The sequence below is a fragment of the Alligator sinensis genome, unplaced genomic scaffold, assembly GCF_000455745.1.
Source record: "Alligator sinensis unplaced genomic scaffold, ASM45574v1 scaffold806_1, whole genome shotgun sequence".
Lineage (NCBI taxonomy): Eukaryota > Metazoa > Chordata > Crocodylia > Alligatoridae > Alligator > Alligator sinensis.
Genome location: NW_005842521.1, coordinates 1,067,480 through 1,084,185, shown reverse-complemented (window position 1 = coordinate 1,084,185; position 16,706 = coordinate 1,067,480). Strand labels below are relative to the sequence as shown.

Sequence of the window (16,706 nt, the reverse complement as noted above, 5' to 3'; positions counted from 1 at the left end):
AGGCTAGAGGTTATGTGCCTTGGAGTTGTTAAGGCTCCGAGGGTTCGGTAAATAGGTCCCCCGGAGTTGTTGAAGCTCCGTGGGTTCGACAAATTAAACCTCTGTTGCCCTCTTAAGGAAAAAGCTGGGTTCGTATGCATCAGCAGCGCTTAGAGATCTTCACGCTCCTTTCCTGAACTCCACGTGCTCTCTCTCTCTCCAACTTGGGCGGAAACTACCCAAGCCTTTTGTACGGCTAGCAAGCCAATAGCTAGCCGCCACGTATGCCTACATTTAGAACTGGCCAATAATGTGGCACGAATCTAAATACAAATGGCAGGAACTTCTTTGCATCGTGCATCACTATAATGCAAAAGAAATGCACTATGCAAAGAAAGCTACAGAACTGGCGGGAAAAAACTCCTGCACACGGGTTCTCCATTACAACAGAACACTCCACCATGCAAAAGAGCTGCAATTTGGCGGGAACATGATTTAGCGATGCCGAAGCACACACAAATAAGAAAAACCACAACTTTGGGTTGTGACAGACTGTAAGGTGGATAGAAAACTGGCTGGATTGTTGAACTCAAAGGGTAGTAATCAATGGCTCAACACCTAGTTGGCAGTCAATATCAAGTGCCCCAGGGGTTGGTCCTGGGACCAGTTTTGTTCAATATCTTCATCAGTGACCTGGAAGATGGGATGGAGTACACCTTCAGCAAGTTTCCAGATGACACCAAGCTTGGGAGTAGTAGATATGCTGGAGCATAAGGCCAGGATTCAGAGAGACCTCAACAAATTGGAAGGTTAGACCAAAAGCTCTCTCATGAAGTTCAATAAGGACAAATGCAAAGTGCTGCACTTAGGAAAGAACAATCCCATGCACTGGAACAGGCTGAGAACCAACTGGCTAAGCAGCAGCTCTGCAGAAAGTTATGTGGGGATTACAATGGACAATAAGCTGAATATGAGCCAACAGTATGCCCTTGTTGCCAAGGCATACTGGGTTGCATTGGTATGAGTGTTGCTAGCAGACTGGCATTGGGCCCATGGCAGTCTGCATTTCCCAACAGCCCCTCCCCACACCACAGTGGCCAGTTTCCCTGGGGACCCCAGTAGCAGCGGCACCATGACAGCACAGGTCCAGAGTTTCCATGGAGATGGGAATACATCTGGGCAGAGAACTGTTCCAGGGCTGGGATCTTGTGGCAGGGACAGCGTGGTCTGGAGCCACAGCAAAGCTGTGATCCACTGCCCCCATGCCTCAGGCAGGGGCATGCACACAGCAGATCACAGCTCTGCCCCACCTCTGGACCATGTTGTCACCACTGAAAGATCCCAGCCCTGGAGCAGTTCCTTGCCCAGATGCAAGTAAGAGCTAACTGCTGAGTAGAACAAACTACTGTGCAAGTAAGGGTCAGCACATGTAGACAGTGCCACTTGCTACACAGTAAACAGATCTACTTCACAGTAAAGCATTACATGCAGATGCGCCAAGAATAGTAAAGTATTGTAACAGGTTACCCAGAAAGGTTATGGAATCTCCATCCTTGGAGGTGTTTAACACCCCAGGCAGACAAAGCCTTGGCTGGGATGATCTAGTTGGGGATGGTCCTGCTTTGAGCAGGGGTTGGACCAGATGACCTTCTGAGGTCCCTTCCAAACCTAATTTTCTATGATTCGATGATTCTATGACTCTACAAAAGCAAGTTTCTGCAGCTGGAGATTGGCTAGATGAGTGATGCTGCTCCAAGTCATTCCATCATCCCATACCAATTCCACAAGGGTTATTACAAGCAAACATTTAAAGCTTTCTTTTCCCTTCTATGCTGACACAAACATAGATGGAATCTTTTTACCCTAGAGAAAAGGTCAGATGTAAGGTGTATGGGAAAGATAACTGATCCCAAGGTATTTTCAAAGGGAAATTCAGCAATAGGAATCTCCCGATTGTGTCTAGTTTACCACATCCAAAATTAAGCTCCTGATCTGTCTTTCTTGGCTTTTTTCCCACCCATGTCTTATTTATCACCACCTATTAAATCACTGTCCACTTAACCTTATAGGCTAGGGCCATTTGTCACTATTCCTGCTCCCTTATGCCACACATCCACAAAATATTCAAATCCTACAGCTGCTATTTCCCAATCACTTCCAAAAAAAAAAAAAAAAAAAAGTCAGCTAGTTTCCCAGAGTCTTCCTCTTATCCAGGCAATCAAGATTTTCTACTTGATGATGATCATTTTTCCTTGCTTTTCTATTACTACCACTGCCCTCCTCCAGTCTCTAGAAAAAAAGCTGCCAGGATTATCTTACTAGCCCAATCTAGCATGTGTCCAGCAACCAATTCCAATTTAAATCAGACCTGGGCTGCTCTGGGCTGGGTTTAGCATCCTTAGGCAGTGTGGCCTTAAGGGGTGGCATGTATAAGCGTCCCCAAGCTCCTGGCCTGGGCCAGTGCAGGCTTCTGCCTGTCTTGGCCACCCAAACACTGAACATCAGGTCAGTTTGTTACGGGTTCAAGCTACACAGCTTAGAAAAACCTGCGAGGATTGAACTGACTCTGTCTCAGACATTTTGAATCTCTGTACTTAGCCACGGAGACAAGCAATATGCACTTCCTTATTCAAACCTTACCTTACCCTTATCTTTGTTTATTTGTGACCTCTTTGGAGTGGTGATCACTTGTGCTGGGTTTGTCCACACGTGCATGACTTGCACTAATAAAATAAAGCAACAACAACATAAAAATTGACAGGTTCCAATTTGAATGTCAGAAAGGACATTAGGATCACCAAGTCTGACCTGCTGCAAGACACATACTAAAGCATCTCACCTAGGAGTTTCTGCATCAAGGCTGGCTATAAAACTAGGAATTAGTTTAAATTGGCTAGAAACCAGGAAAGCAAGGAGGCTACAAATTCAAGGATCATATAAAAGTTATCCCATTCGTTCCTGCCAGGTCTTGGTGTCAAATCAATATCATTTCCTGATCAGTTACATTACCAGCTGATGAAAGATTCTATCAAATCACAAGTATCTACTGCATAAGCAAACATGAATGCAAATCACTGTGATGTATGTGCTGCTTTCTTAGCAATACATGTACTGGGGGCTCCACAATGTTGGGTTTTTTTTGCTTCGAGTCTGTTTACTATGTCAATGAAACAGCTCACCCAAATTCTTTAACTGGAGGGACACCTACTGCTGTGCCATCCTGCAATGGAAATACACTGCACAGGTTCAGTTAAAAAGAGGGAGAAGGAAGAACTCGAAAGTTAGATTATGACAAATGTCAAGTACAACACTTAAGTAATGTCTTCCTGCTTTAATATTTTTAAAAATGCAGTATTTGTTTAGCAACTGTTAAACATGCTCCATGCAAAAAAAAAAAATTAACAATGCCTGTTTCCTCTTCCTTCCCTTCACCCTTACAATAAATTACTGGACTAACTTCCTAAAAATGGCTTAAGGACACAAAGCATTGAAGTCCCACCATCTGTGTAATTAAAAGGTGAATACACTTTATAGGTTATCTCATGCCTCCAATACTGGATTTTAACTCTACATTTAACACCGTTGCACTGACATGCTAACCTAGTTAAATTACTAGTGCTCTGGAGAATACCTGGTATGTGACGGGCCAAATGGAGCCTTGGCAGTCTGTGCTGTGAGAGCAGTAACACACAGCTGCACTGCCTCCAAGAGCAGCACAGAGGAGAAATTGTACCCCAGTACTGCAGATGCTCAAAGAGCAACATGTCCATGCCCACTCACTCCTTGCTTCAGGGCAGGTAGCCTTCTAGTACTTGCTCCTGTTAGCTGCAGATTATGCTGGCAAGGGCAGAACAAGGTCCTATTAAGTTGTTCATGGAAGGAGAAAGAAGCAGCAAGGAGGAGCACCTTGATTAAAAAGGACCAGGGAACTCATATAGGAAAGGATTAATTTTCCTTTCATTATGCTATAAATAGGCATGATCTAGGCCCAAAAGGCTATGTTTTAGAGGATTTCCCCTCCTCACCAATAGTGCCAAATGCTCAAATTAGAACCAGGACTTCCTTCTGTTTGGTGTAAAAATGGAACATATTGCTGCTGAAACCCAGAAATTATGATTCACATTAAATGTAAGTGAGTGCATTGCAGAACTGCCCCCTTCGTCTCTCTACACTATTTCACCACTATTTGCAGGTTAAATTTTTAAACGCTGCCACACAGGCTTATCAAGTCACTAGGTTTAAACTTCAGGAACCTCATTTACTTGAGATAAAGTATTTTGTACCTCTGGCTTATGCTGGATTTGAAATTAAATTTCAGCAGAACAAGATAAGACTTCACAAGTACTGATGCAGTAGGTGCTTGTTTGAAACAAGTTTGCCTTTTCTAGTATGGTAACTTTGATCCTCTTAATTGCTTTTGCTGCTGCAAGCAAAAAAACGTATGCTATAAGATCAAACTTACGTTGGAGATGTGATGGACAGGCTCCACAGCTATTTGCTTGTGGGGTAGTATTGAATTATTTTCCACTATTTGAAACAGAGGCCTCTCCATTTACTTATATGACCAAAGGAATGAAGCCTGAGGATTTATAAAGGCTTCACAAGACCTCTGAAACTGGGGGAAGGGCACGGAAGAGAGGCTCAGCTTTACTATTAGTATTTCCAAATACTCAGAGAGAAAATGCAGGTATCCATCCTGAAACACGGCTTTGGGCTCACTAATAAGTAAAAATTAAAAACAGGAAAGAAAATAATGACAGAAGAGATGCTCATGAGCAGCAGATCAGGACAATAGCAATTCAGCTAGAGAAGTAGCCCACTTTTCTCAAAGCCTCCAAATTCCTAATATGTGAATGACAGAAAAAGAAACTAGGTTTAGCATGCACAGGGCAGAGCCATGTTTTTATCTTGAGCCTCCAAAATGGAACCATTTCTGATGTGCTATGTTCCCTCTGGGTCCCAGGGAAACCAAAAAAAACAACTTGCAAGTGGGCAGTACCATATTGCAATGAGAGCACTGATGTGCTATGCGTTTACAATTGATAACAAACAGCATCATCTAAAGGCAGAAATTCAGTACTGCAGATTCCAACTGAATAAAATTGCAATGCCAGACTGTTGTTTGTATGATGTCCTTATTTTCCTTCTCCCCACTTTCTCCCAGTCTCTTTCTAATCAGTAGATACCGCTAGTATTCCCTCACTTCCTTCTGGCTTAGTTTTAGCAAATATGTATTACTCATCATTTGTGGGGGGGTAGAGTTTAGGACTGTTACTGCACTGTAGACTGGTTGAAGGAAACTACAGAGAACTCAAATTCCATTAAAACTGCCCCTTGGCATGGGTATATTAGGGTAAAACTGTCTAGGATTTAGAGCTCAAGAGACTAGGCATAAGCTAATTAACGAGCAAGTAAGAGCTGGATACCCTGATCCCACTGACACTGATTGGGATCTGGGTACTTCACTTCCCTAAAAACTCTTGACAATCCCAGCTTATTTGAATGTTATTAAGATTCTGTTGTGATGTGGGATTGTGAATACCTGAATTTGTTTTACATGTTCCGTGATTTAAATCCAACTGTTTTCTCAACAACATGTTAAAGACCATTATATTTTAAGCAAACTTCCATTCCAACTTGTTTCCTTTACCATTTCCTCAGACTCAGGAGTCTCTCTCTATAGCCCACATAATGGACAAAACAATTAAGAGCAAGATTGAGACTCCTGATTTAGGAATTTTGAAGTATAGAAGGTTATTGAGCTATGAGCAGTAATGGAGTTTTTCTGAGGGATAATGATTATTGATCTGCAAGTGTATTGATTCTAATGTTGAATCTATTGGGGAGCTACAGAAATTAAATTTTTCAGATTTAAATTTGAAGAAGGAAGAAACAGTTTGGTTCTGTATACATCTTTGCGTCAGCCCCACAGTATTTTTCAGCTTGGTGTGTGAAGACAAATCAGGTGTGAGGTCATGCGTCCTAATGCCCAAAACAGGGCCTTAGTGATGTTCACTGTGATGTTAGATAAGCCACTTAACCCTTCTGTATGCCCAGATTATTCATTAGTTAACAAGGGGTGTGATGTTAACTCAGAACTTTACAAAGAAATTTGACTTTAAGTTAAAATTATTTAGCTCCGTTTAGTTGTGTATGTGCTTCTCCATGAAAATTACACCAACACAAAATGTTCTTGGCCTGATTGGCAGGGGTGCACAACTCCTGCCGAAGACACAGGCCATAGATACATTAGAGATATTATTAAAAGTAGCCTCCTTTTGAAGCTCCTATTACAATGTGAAAAATAGATCCAGAAGATTTCTTGTGTCCCCCTTCTTTTTATAATCATCTGCTTAAACTCTTAGCCAGTATTACTGGTTGCTTGGGGCAGGACCACCATACATGGAGGAATGGGTTTTTTGGGGGGTTTTTTTTTTTGAGCACATACTCTCCAGCACAGATCTGAGACAGCGCTTCAGATTCTTTTCAGTTTTATGGAGTCAGATACAGTAATGGAAAATTTATAATCAATGGTAACAGAGAATTTCATTAATTTTCCACGTTTTCCATAGTTCTAACCTCAGTATGAACCTCTATTTTTCCCTATCATTCCCCAACCACCATTCCACCCACCCGCGTCTAAAAACTGCATCAGACTTTACAATGGGCTGATCTTATAAGACTGTGTGTGTAGTTTGGATAGGATCCTTTTTAAACATACCTAACTTTCTCTTCCTTTTCATTTGTGGGTGCTCAGATGTTTGTTATAATAATTGTGCATGAACCACAGTATAGATTATCTTTTTATCTCTGTTTTCTTGGGTTAAGTATAATAGTTTTGGCCACCTAGAGTTACTAAAGTTTCTAGCCTTGTACTTTACAAAACTTTAGGTATCTTAGGTATAAACCTAGGTATAAACCTAGGTGCAAGCAAAAGAGGAATGAACAATTTCTTTTGTCTAATTTTAGGGTTTGAACATCCCCAAAAATAACCAGTTAGCTGAGATATTATCAAGGAAAATCAACTAAAATATGGTTGAAGTAAATACATTTACATAATAAAGCAGGGACAGGGACAAGCAGACTTTTCAAGGTTTCTTCCAGCCCTATTTTCTCTGATTTTCATGGGAAGATGAGACAAGACTCAGTTGTTTTTATGATGGCTTTAGGATATTATATACCTAGACTTCCAAAAGACTTTTGATTTAATATCCCATGATATCCTTGTGGAAAAATTGGAAAATAGTGGGCTTAACTGCTCAACAGTTTAGTGGGTGGAAAGCTGGCTGCATGGTAGGACCCAGAGAGTTCTTACGAATGGATCTGTGTTGTCCTGGCAAGAAGTGGCCAGTAGTGTCCCTCAGGGGTCCGTGCTTGGACCGGTGCTTTTCAACACCTTTATCAATGTATTGGATGTGGGGGTGAAAAGCTCGCTGGCCAAGTTCGCGGGTGACACCACATTATGGAAGAGTGTGGTCATGCCAAAAGATAGGTTGCAGATACAGGTGGACCTGGACAGGCTGGAGAGCTGGGCAGACTGGAACCAGATGAAGTTCAACACTTGTAAGATGCTCCATCTGGGGGGCAAACAATCCCCAACATACCTACAGGCTTGGTGGTGACAATTTGACTTGCATCACGGCCGAAAGGGACCTAGAGGTAGTGATTTACCATCTCATGGACATGAACTGGCAGCGCGATGCTATGGCCAGCAGGGCAAACAGCATGCTGACATGCATTAACGGTTGTATCCCATGCAAAACTAAGGAAGCGATACTCCCACTGTACTCCACACTGGTGAGACCACAGCTGGAGTACTGCATCCAGTTCTGGATGCCGCACTTCAACAAGGACATGGAAAAACTGGAGAGGGCCCAGAGAAGAGCCACCCATATGATCAGGGACTTGCAAGACAAGCCATACAAGGAGAGGCTGAGGGACTTGGGCCTCTTCAGCCTACTGAAGAGAAGGCTGAGAGAGGACTTGGTAGCAGCTTACCACTACATCAGGGGAGTACATCAAGAACTTGGTGAGCAGCTGTTCACCAGGGTACCCCTGGGGAAGACGAGAAGCAATAGATACAAACTCCTGAAAGGCCGCTTCAAGCTCAATTCCAGGACAACTCCTTCACAGTTAGGGTGCCCAGTCTGTGGAATAAACTCCCTCCAGTGGTGGTGCAGTCACCTACCCTGGAAATCTTCAAAAGGAGACTGGACAGTCACCTCACTGGGGTCACTTGACCCCAGTTGTCTTTTCCTGCCTAGCGCAGGGGGGCTGGACCCAATAACCTACAAGGTCCCTTCCAACCCCTAGCAATCTATGAGTTTATGAATATTGGGAAGGTTTCTTTTTCTGTCAAAAGTGCTAGTGTTAGTGTTATAGCTCATTTGTGGTATAGTTATTAAAGCCTTTCTGTCATTAATCAAACAAGGTATCATGTCAATCCATAACTGTAGTACGTTCAAATCCCGCTTTTGACTGCAACAATACTAGCATATGTCAAACAAGCATGGAAACATGTTTGTACCTAGAACTTAAAAATACCAAAAGCAAGAATGATGTGCCACATACTCTGCAGAGAAGAAAGTTATGGTAACAGACACTTGCCTCTAAGGCAGGCACTTAAAGAAATGCATCTCTATGTTTATGTTTTATTAAGCTGAAAACTGATGATGATTAGAGCTGACTTGCATAAAATTACATTTTTTTAAATGAATATATTTTAGCAAAGAAATAACATGAACATCATATAGGACTCCAGGTATTCAAACTGTGAGAAAAGCTTCAGTCAGAACTCCTATATTTTACAAACCTCTGGACAGATTAATAAGAGATGGAAAATTAGCTATCATCTCATTCTTTAAAGAATGTCCCTCCAAAGAGACAGGTCAATTCAGATAAAGATTGCTCCATCATGTACATGTTGCAATTTTGAACACTGGTATTTAGAGAGGCCATCTAGCACCTTCCATCAATATCAAAGTAATTTAAGAGAGAAAGTTCAAATCAGGACACCTAGGAATTTCTAGCAAAAAGCAAAAACTTAACTCAGTCATTCTTTTTTGTGATATTAAGCAAAAGCTACAATAAAGCTAAAAGCTAACTTTCTACTGAAAAGGAGCCAGAAGTAGGGAAAAATAATTTATTGCTTATTATTGATAATCTGGTTGTGCCTAAAGGCCTCCAGCCAGATTCCCTTGCCTTAAGCACCATTTACACACACAAAACAAAATCAGTCCCAGCCTCAGATTACATGCATATTATTGCAAGTTCTACCATGTTTCCCCTTCACACAAGCTCCCACACCTCCAATAATCAGTCATATGTGTTCAAGCTCAAAAGAATTCTCCATTCTTCTCCTCCTGTACAGACTCCTTCTGAGAGGTACAAAAGACACCAAACAAAACAAAATCCAAACTAAAATCCATAGTCTCTCTCTCTCTCTCTTTGTAGGAAAGTCCCATGCTTGTCCCCACGACTGCCACAGTTAGGGTGTCTCAGATGTAGCAGTTCTTGGCTGCTCTTTCCTTCAGCAGGCAGCTGAGGGTGGGGAATATACAGGCCTAATTAGGTCCTTATGAAGGGCTGAATTTTTCCCTACTAGTCCTGATTAACAAGTGACAATCCATATTCACATCAGGTGTATTTGGCAAAACAGCAACCATAATTAATGCTGTGCTCTACAGGCATACTTTATAGTGACCAGACCTATACATTTTGATTGCTATACCAATCAACCTAGCTTCACAAAAAAATATATATAAATGGAGTGACTCAGCTGCAAACAACCAACTTTAATAGCATCTCATTTTACAGCTTAAACCTTTGGGTTTTTCCTATATCTTATCGCAACTGCAAAAAATAAAACTATGAGGAAGAAAAAGACATAAACAATACATTCCTAATGCTAACAAAGACCAAGCCAAGAATGTTTCCATCAAGATTATAGCATAGGGTTAACACTATATACACGTTTTGAAAGCTAAACAATAGTTTTAATACAAATACAGAGGCAGTATTTTTTTCCCCCCCCACTCATGAGTTTCGCCCCCATATTTCCCACCATTTCCCACAAATCACCTTCTTAATCCTCTCTACTAGCTACCCACATAGCAGGTGTGTGCATGGTGTGGGAGGGGAGGTTAGGGGGAGAGAGCAATAAAAGAGAAGGATATTTGTTTTGCAAAGCCATTACCTCTCATCTCTAGCCTGCATGCTGCACTGACTCTGCCCCTGTGTTCCTCAGATATACAGTCCTTGACTTACAATGTTTTGCGTTACAACATTTCACATTTACATTTATAAACTGACACCCTGTTTCAACTTTATGACATCAGTTTCAATTTTACAATGCTTGATCCAATGCAATGTGACGCCAGCGAACAAGTTCGCTGCATCGCCCATCTCCCTGGAGAACATGTCCAAACTTCCTTGAACACTTTCTTTAAGAAAGCAGACAGGACTCCAGAAAAACCTGCAGCCAAGACTCCTGAGAAGACTCCAGCCAAGAACCCTTCAAAAAGTCCAACCAAGAGCCTTTCAAAAAGTTCAGCAAAATCACCTCAAAGAAGTCCTTCCAAATCAATGTGATTACTATTTACAATATAAATACATTAACGTAGCTATATTACTCATCTATAATTGATCAAGTACAAAATTCTGGGGTATTTTTAGTGAAAATAGGGTATTGGGCCTTGGTTCAGGAACCAATCCCCCGTTTATAACATTATTTCTTATGAGAAAATTGTTCTGAGTTACAAGGTTTCGACCTAAGACGGGGTTTTCAGGAACTAATTTTGTCGCCAGTCTGAGGACTGCCTGTATTCTACATAAAATATAGGGCCAGCACAAAGTTCAGCTCCACAGCCTGCTCTTCTGGCAGTAAAACCATGGAGCGCATCCAGGTGAGTGCACACATGTAGTTTGTGGCACCTCAAAGCTGTCTGAGGTGCCACAAACCGCATGCAGCACATATGCACCTATTTTCCACACTGCCAATTTACAGTGTGGTGCCAAAATTTCACACTGGGGGACCCCAGAATCAAAAAAAAGCAGCACCAAAAAAGCCCAAAACGAAACAAAAAAAACTGGTGCGGTGCACATGGCAGGAGTGTGCACTGCCAGAAAAGGAGTCTGGCCATCCAAAGCCATGCTCTGGCTGCCAGCCAGAATCCATGCGGCTGAACCAGCACCACTGCTGCCCTAGGAGGCCCCACAACCCCAGGTAGGACTGCTGGGGCCAATTCAGGTACTGGCCCCAGCCCTCCTACTCCACCCAGGACAATTTGATGCGTATGTGCAGGGGCATGCCCTGGGACACAAAGCAGAGGCACAAATGTGCTGTTGCTATTTGTGCCACAGCAAACATATGCCCCTGCATGTGTGCACTTGTTTGGACATGCCCATGGTTGTCCATACACAGGGCTTAAAGCATGCCACCATTTAACTCCGAATGCCTGTGGTCACCAATGTTTTAAGAACAAGTCACACAGATCACCTTTGAGCATAACTAAATATTGTGGTAAAATATCAGTGGCCTTCTGAAGCCCTTTATATGCAACTATTTTTAGGCATTGCTGCCATGGGAAGAGTTGTGCAGGGACTAGCAGTAATGAGGAGTGTTAGAGACAAAGAGCAAAGTGTAGAAGAAACTTTCTTAAGGAGAATCTTAAAGTGTTAACAGTAGCAATACAGAGCTGCTTAGGAGTCCTGACCAGGACAATATGTTGAGCAGAGCACAAAAACGTACTGAAGAGTCACTGTCCCCACTGTGCTAACAAAGTTATACTAACAAGTTAACCCAAACACAATTAGTGAAGGCAGAGCTCTTTCTGGAATACTGATCAAAGATATTTGTCTGAGATATCAACAGAAGCAGCATTGTATGAAATGGTCTTCACTTTGATATAAGAAACAGTGTTGTGTAAGTCTGCAACTAGCTAGCCCTCTCCTCTCAGTTGTAATAAAATAAGCATTATGAAACAATGTTTAAAGAGAGGTCTGTCAGTCTAGCATATAATTCTGTTTTCATCCAATCCCAGCTCCAGTGTCGGCAGTTTTAAACTACTCCTTGAAGTCTCAATAGTTCACTTTCCCCATGTGTGCAGTTGGATAGTATTTACTTATATACCCTTGTTAGGAAGTTAAGCAGTTAATGCCTGTGAAGTGCTTGAAAGATGAGAAGTGCCATTATTAGCACCAATTTAAAATAAGCAAGTATACATGTAAATGCCTGCTGGAAATCAGGCTATGGACATCTCTGGAGTTTTCAGGGGGCACAAAAATAGGGTCCTAGGATCATGAGCAAGAAGCTTTAAAATAGTTTAGAATGGGGTTTTCAATAAAGTTTAAAGGTGATGTACATGCCAAGTCCCTACTGGCAACAACAGGAATTGTGTGCCCAATACTCCTGGGTATGTTTGAATAAAATATAATGATAAGTTTGCAGCAAAACAAAGTTTTAAAAAAAGGACTCTTCTGAGTGAAATACTCCTCATTTATCATCTGAGTACAATCTGGTACATATATGGCCAGACACAAAAGCAAAGCAACAAAAATATCTGTACTAAATATTCAGACATTAAATCTTTTATCATACAGAGTCAGATAAAAAGAAAGAAGGTAAAAGGACTAACCATACATGCCTTACAATAGTGAAAGGCCATTCTTCCCACCCAACCCCAGAAACAGATCTGATCTCACATTAATACAAAAGAGAATACTATACCTTTTAAAATGAAGGAATCAAAGGAAGAAATGGCAGCATCTTAGAAGCACTGATTTTGTGTCCCAGCAATGTGGAATTACTCAAAATTAATTTCCTGCACATAGCTTGGAACAGCAGCAATCAATATTACCTCTGGTACTTTTGGTTTCTGGTGACATGGGCCCAATCTGGATACCTGAGATGGAAGTAAAATTCTGTATATCCCAGCATAAGTCCTCCAAGTCATCCATTCTATTATTCTTTTAATTTTTTTCTGTGGACATTTCTTTCCTTTACGTTGGTAGTGTCGAAGTAACGTAGTAGCTATGACAGTCCAGGAAATATGCAAGAGGCAACAATTTTTTTTGCGGGTGATATCTTTTATTGGACTCACTACATGGTTGGGATAGATTTAGACCAAAAGCATACTGTGATACCCAAAAGTCTGTCTAAATCTATCCCAATGATGCAGTGGGTCCAATAAAATGTAATACCCACAAAAAAACCCAAAAAACTTTCTGTTAAGTTGCCACCTGTCCTGGAATGTAAACCTCCAGCCATCATGAGCCAGAAACACAGCTGTTGTAACACCTACCCTTTAGCACAGGGGTGTTCAAACTGTGGCACAAATGCCACCAGCAGTCACTGTGTTTAGATCAGGGAGGAAGTGAAAAGTAGAGTGGCATTCATGGAGGGGGTGTGGCTTAACTTGATACACTTGAACTTAACTTACAGCACACATGCTATGAATGTTCTAGGGGGAAAGGGGGACAGATAAAAGGACTAGATAGAAGGCATTCTTTCATAAAATATAAAGTTTCTGTAGCACTTATGAACTGAAAAAAATCTTTGATGAAAGAACTAGAGAAGTATTAGAAAGCTTCAATTTGTCAAAGCCTTCATGACAGTCTATGATGCTGTTTAGACTAACTGAGAAAAAGCTACCCAGTTGATCTCTCACAAAACTGAATACTACCAGTGAATCATAACATACATAGGAGCCCTTTGATTAACTTGCCTTACAGCGATATCTGTCAGATTCTGGTAAGGTTTTACTATGTAACACATTTAAGGGTTAAAGTACTTTTTGTGAAAGGTTGGCCTATCTCAGACAGAAAAGCAGTCAAGTCTGGAGCAAAACCACATCTTATTGAAAACTTAGCAGAGAATTTATTAAAATGTATTGATGTCGCATCCTTTTTCCTTTCTGGTGTCATTCTGGAAAGGAAAATGAGAGAAGACTCTACTAAGAGAAAGGGTGTGGCAGAACTAGGCTTGTACCTCAAAAGCAGAAGAGAATTATGGGGGGGGGGGTAGGAGGTGAACGACCCACAATACAAAGACTGACTGAAAAATTAAACAACAGTCCCCTCCCCAAGCCAGATTGGGGTTTATCTTCTTTTTCAGTAACTGCAATCTGGTGTGGAGGGGGAAAAGGAGAAAGAAACCTGAGTTTGTTGACTGTTGGGGAGAGATAGCAAGGTAAAATTAAAGTATTCATGATAACTACTTTTGTTATTGATGAATATATTTATATTATGATAACAACATATGTATCTTTTGGGTGACATAATTCTGAAGTAATGCAGCAAAATTACTTTCTCTATTTCCAGCACTAATAGATCAGTTATATTAATGACTAACAAATATAGTTAATCTCAAATGTGCATATCTGATTACATGCAAGACTTGCATGGAAAACTATCATACCTTGTCTTGGTTTTCTTTATTCTTGTAACATAAATTTCCAATCAAGCGAATGAGGTGAGATTTAACACCAACAGCCGGATGGGAAATTTCTCCCTCCCCTGTCACAGAATGAGTGGCAGTGAAGACATTTGTAGCTTGCTTCCCAGCAAGGTGAGTTAACCGCAAAGTATCTGCATAAGAAAGAAAACATACATTTGAATATATTTCCAGATTCAAACCATCATAGATCTTGATAAGCTTGGTGCTTTGATCAGCTTGCTTTTTTTGCTTTTATTTTTTTTGGAACATCAACAACATACACCAAATGAAATAAATTCCAGATATTCAAGAATGTGCTGGACCTCAGTTTGTCAATTCCACTCTGCTTCTTAATTTAAGTACCAGTGTAAGATACAAAACAGTCCTGAAATCAGGAGGATGTTTCTCTCTCATTTGTTTTTAGGTTGAGTTCAATTTTCTGCACTCCCATCTCTGAAGCCAAACCCCTAAATTACTAATGACTCTCACGCTCTTGTTGATACTGTCCCTCACTTGTGCTCATTTTTTCTCCATTTTAGAAGAACTGAACTTTCTGAAATGTTTGTTTTGCCTCCCTTCATTCTGTACCCTACAATACACAAGCCTTCAGAATAGTTCAAAAAAGGACAAAGAAAGAGTAGAACATTCAAGTCTAAGGGAATTATGCTTCTGAAAAATCCCACCAATGGGAAATATTTTTAACCTTTAAATTGCAGCAGTACCTAGTGAGATGCACATATTAAACAATGATTCTCTTTTTCCCAAGAGTTTACAATCTCTCTAACAATCCCCAGAGATATTTTCCTAAAATGCGACATACAGGCACAGAATATGTTTGCAGAATATTTGCAAAAGCATAAAACAAAAATAGGTTGCAGCGATGAATCTCCCTGGAAGAAGTCTGGCCCTCCTTCTACTCAAAATGTGGCTACATTTCTGGTACAAATGGTTCAGTATGATTTGGGTTGAAATTAAAATAAAAAAAATCTACAGGACACAATTTTTTTTCCATCCCAGACAGTTGACTTAGAAGGTGGGAAAAATCTCTGAAGCTTTGGTGGACTAATTTTTTGAAAGCTTTTAAAATGTTCTACTATATGTGGCAAAGTGGGACCCCTGGACTAGCCACAGTGCTAGTTTCCCCACCTGCCTCAGCACATGCCGCCCACCTGTCTCTTCTGCCATGCCTTGATGGAACATAATTGAGGTGGTTAATTAAACGGGAGGCTGCCCATTCTTGCCCCAATGCCAGGGGGCGCTATCTGCAGCTCCATTCCTCCCCTACACCGTAGCCCAAGCTTCGCAGATGGCATCCAGATTACAATGCTCCCGGATTACAGCCAGACCAAGCTTAGGCCTCGTTGTCAGGCCTCAGATGCACACACATTCATACCCACCTCCTCTCACTAGGGCCCCTCACACTCCACCCCCTTGCACAGGGTCAACTCTATACCCTCACCCACACACATACTGGGCTCCTAGCCCTCTGGGTTTCCCCACCTTCGCTGGGGTTCCACATCTCTGCCCCTCACTGGGGCCACCCCCTCACTAGAGCTCCACATTTCCACCCCCTCACTGGGGCTGCCCCCTCCCTGGGGCTCCATCTCCTCGGGGTCTTGTACCCCAAATGGGTTCAGGTGGCCGCAGCCGTGCCTGCCCCTCCTCTCACTCCTTGGGGTCTTGCACCACACAGGGCTCAGATGACTGCAGCCATGCCTGGCCCCCCTCTCACTCCTCAGGGTCTTGCACCACAGAGAGATCAGGTGGCCACGGCCATACCTCGCCCCAACTACCTCTGATGTTTAATGACCCATCCGAAGGAGGGGGCTGGGGTTAAGGTGCTCTGACCCACCTTTCACCAGGGTGGGTAACTGGTCTGGCATTTCCTGGGGGTCCCGCACCACTGGGAGCCCCACCAGGCCACCCACTCCCAGCAGGGTGCAGTTTTAGGTCATACCCAGGACCAGGAGCCTCCAAACCACCCCCTTAAGCTCCTGCCCTTACCTCCAGATGTTGCATGCAACCTTGCAGCCAGGTGATGTTTCTGACTGGCCTGCCAGAAGGGAACTGCTCTGTTTATATAGGCGGCCAGAGATCTAAAATGGCCACCACAATCAAGCACCTGCTGGCTGCTTGGCTCAGCCCTTAAAGTGGCAGGCACCAACAGTGCCCTGCCAAACCATAGAACTTAATGGCTTCATGTATGCAGAGGAAGGATGGCCACCTCAAGTCAGCAGGTCATTTTGAATTAGGCAGAACTTTGGGATTGGGGGAAAGGAATCACCTAATTTAG

The 16,706-nt window shown here is 42.1% G+C and overlaps 1 protein-coding gene across 4 annotated transcripts in view; it reads right to left on the bottom strand.

The window, feature by feature from the left end:
• ATXN10 (ataxin 10) overlaps positions 1 to 16,706 on the bottom strand; it is a 169,972-nt gene that overhangs the window by 31,964 nt on the left and 121,302 nt on the right. For 3 of the 4 annotated variants that reach the window (XM_014523679.2, XM_025213322.1, XM_025213323.1), the window contains exon 9: positions 14,396 to 14,565. In XM_014523679.2, the coding sequence (XP_014379165.2) occupies positions 14,396 to 14,565 (170 nt within the window). Of the gene's footprint in view, positions 1 to 2,628; positions 2,703 to 14,395; positions 14,566 to 16,706 lie in introns of those variants that run through there. The other variant, XM_025213321.1, reaches the window with a different exon arrangement.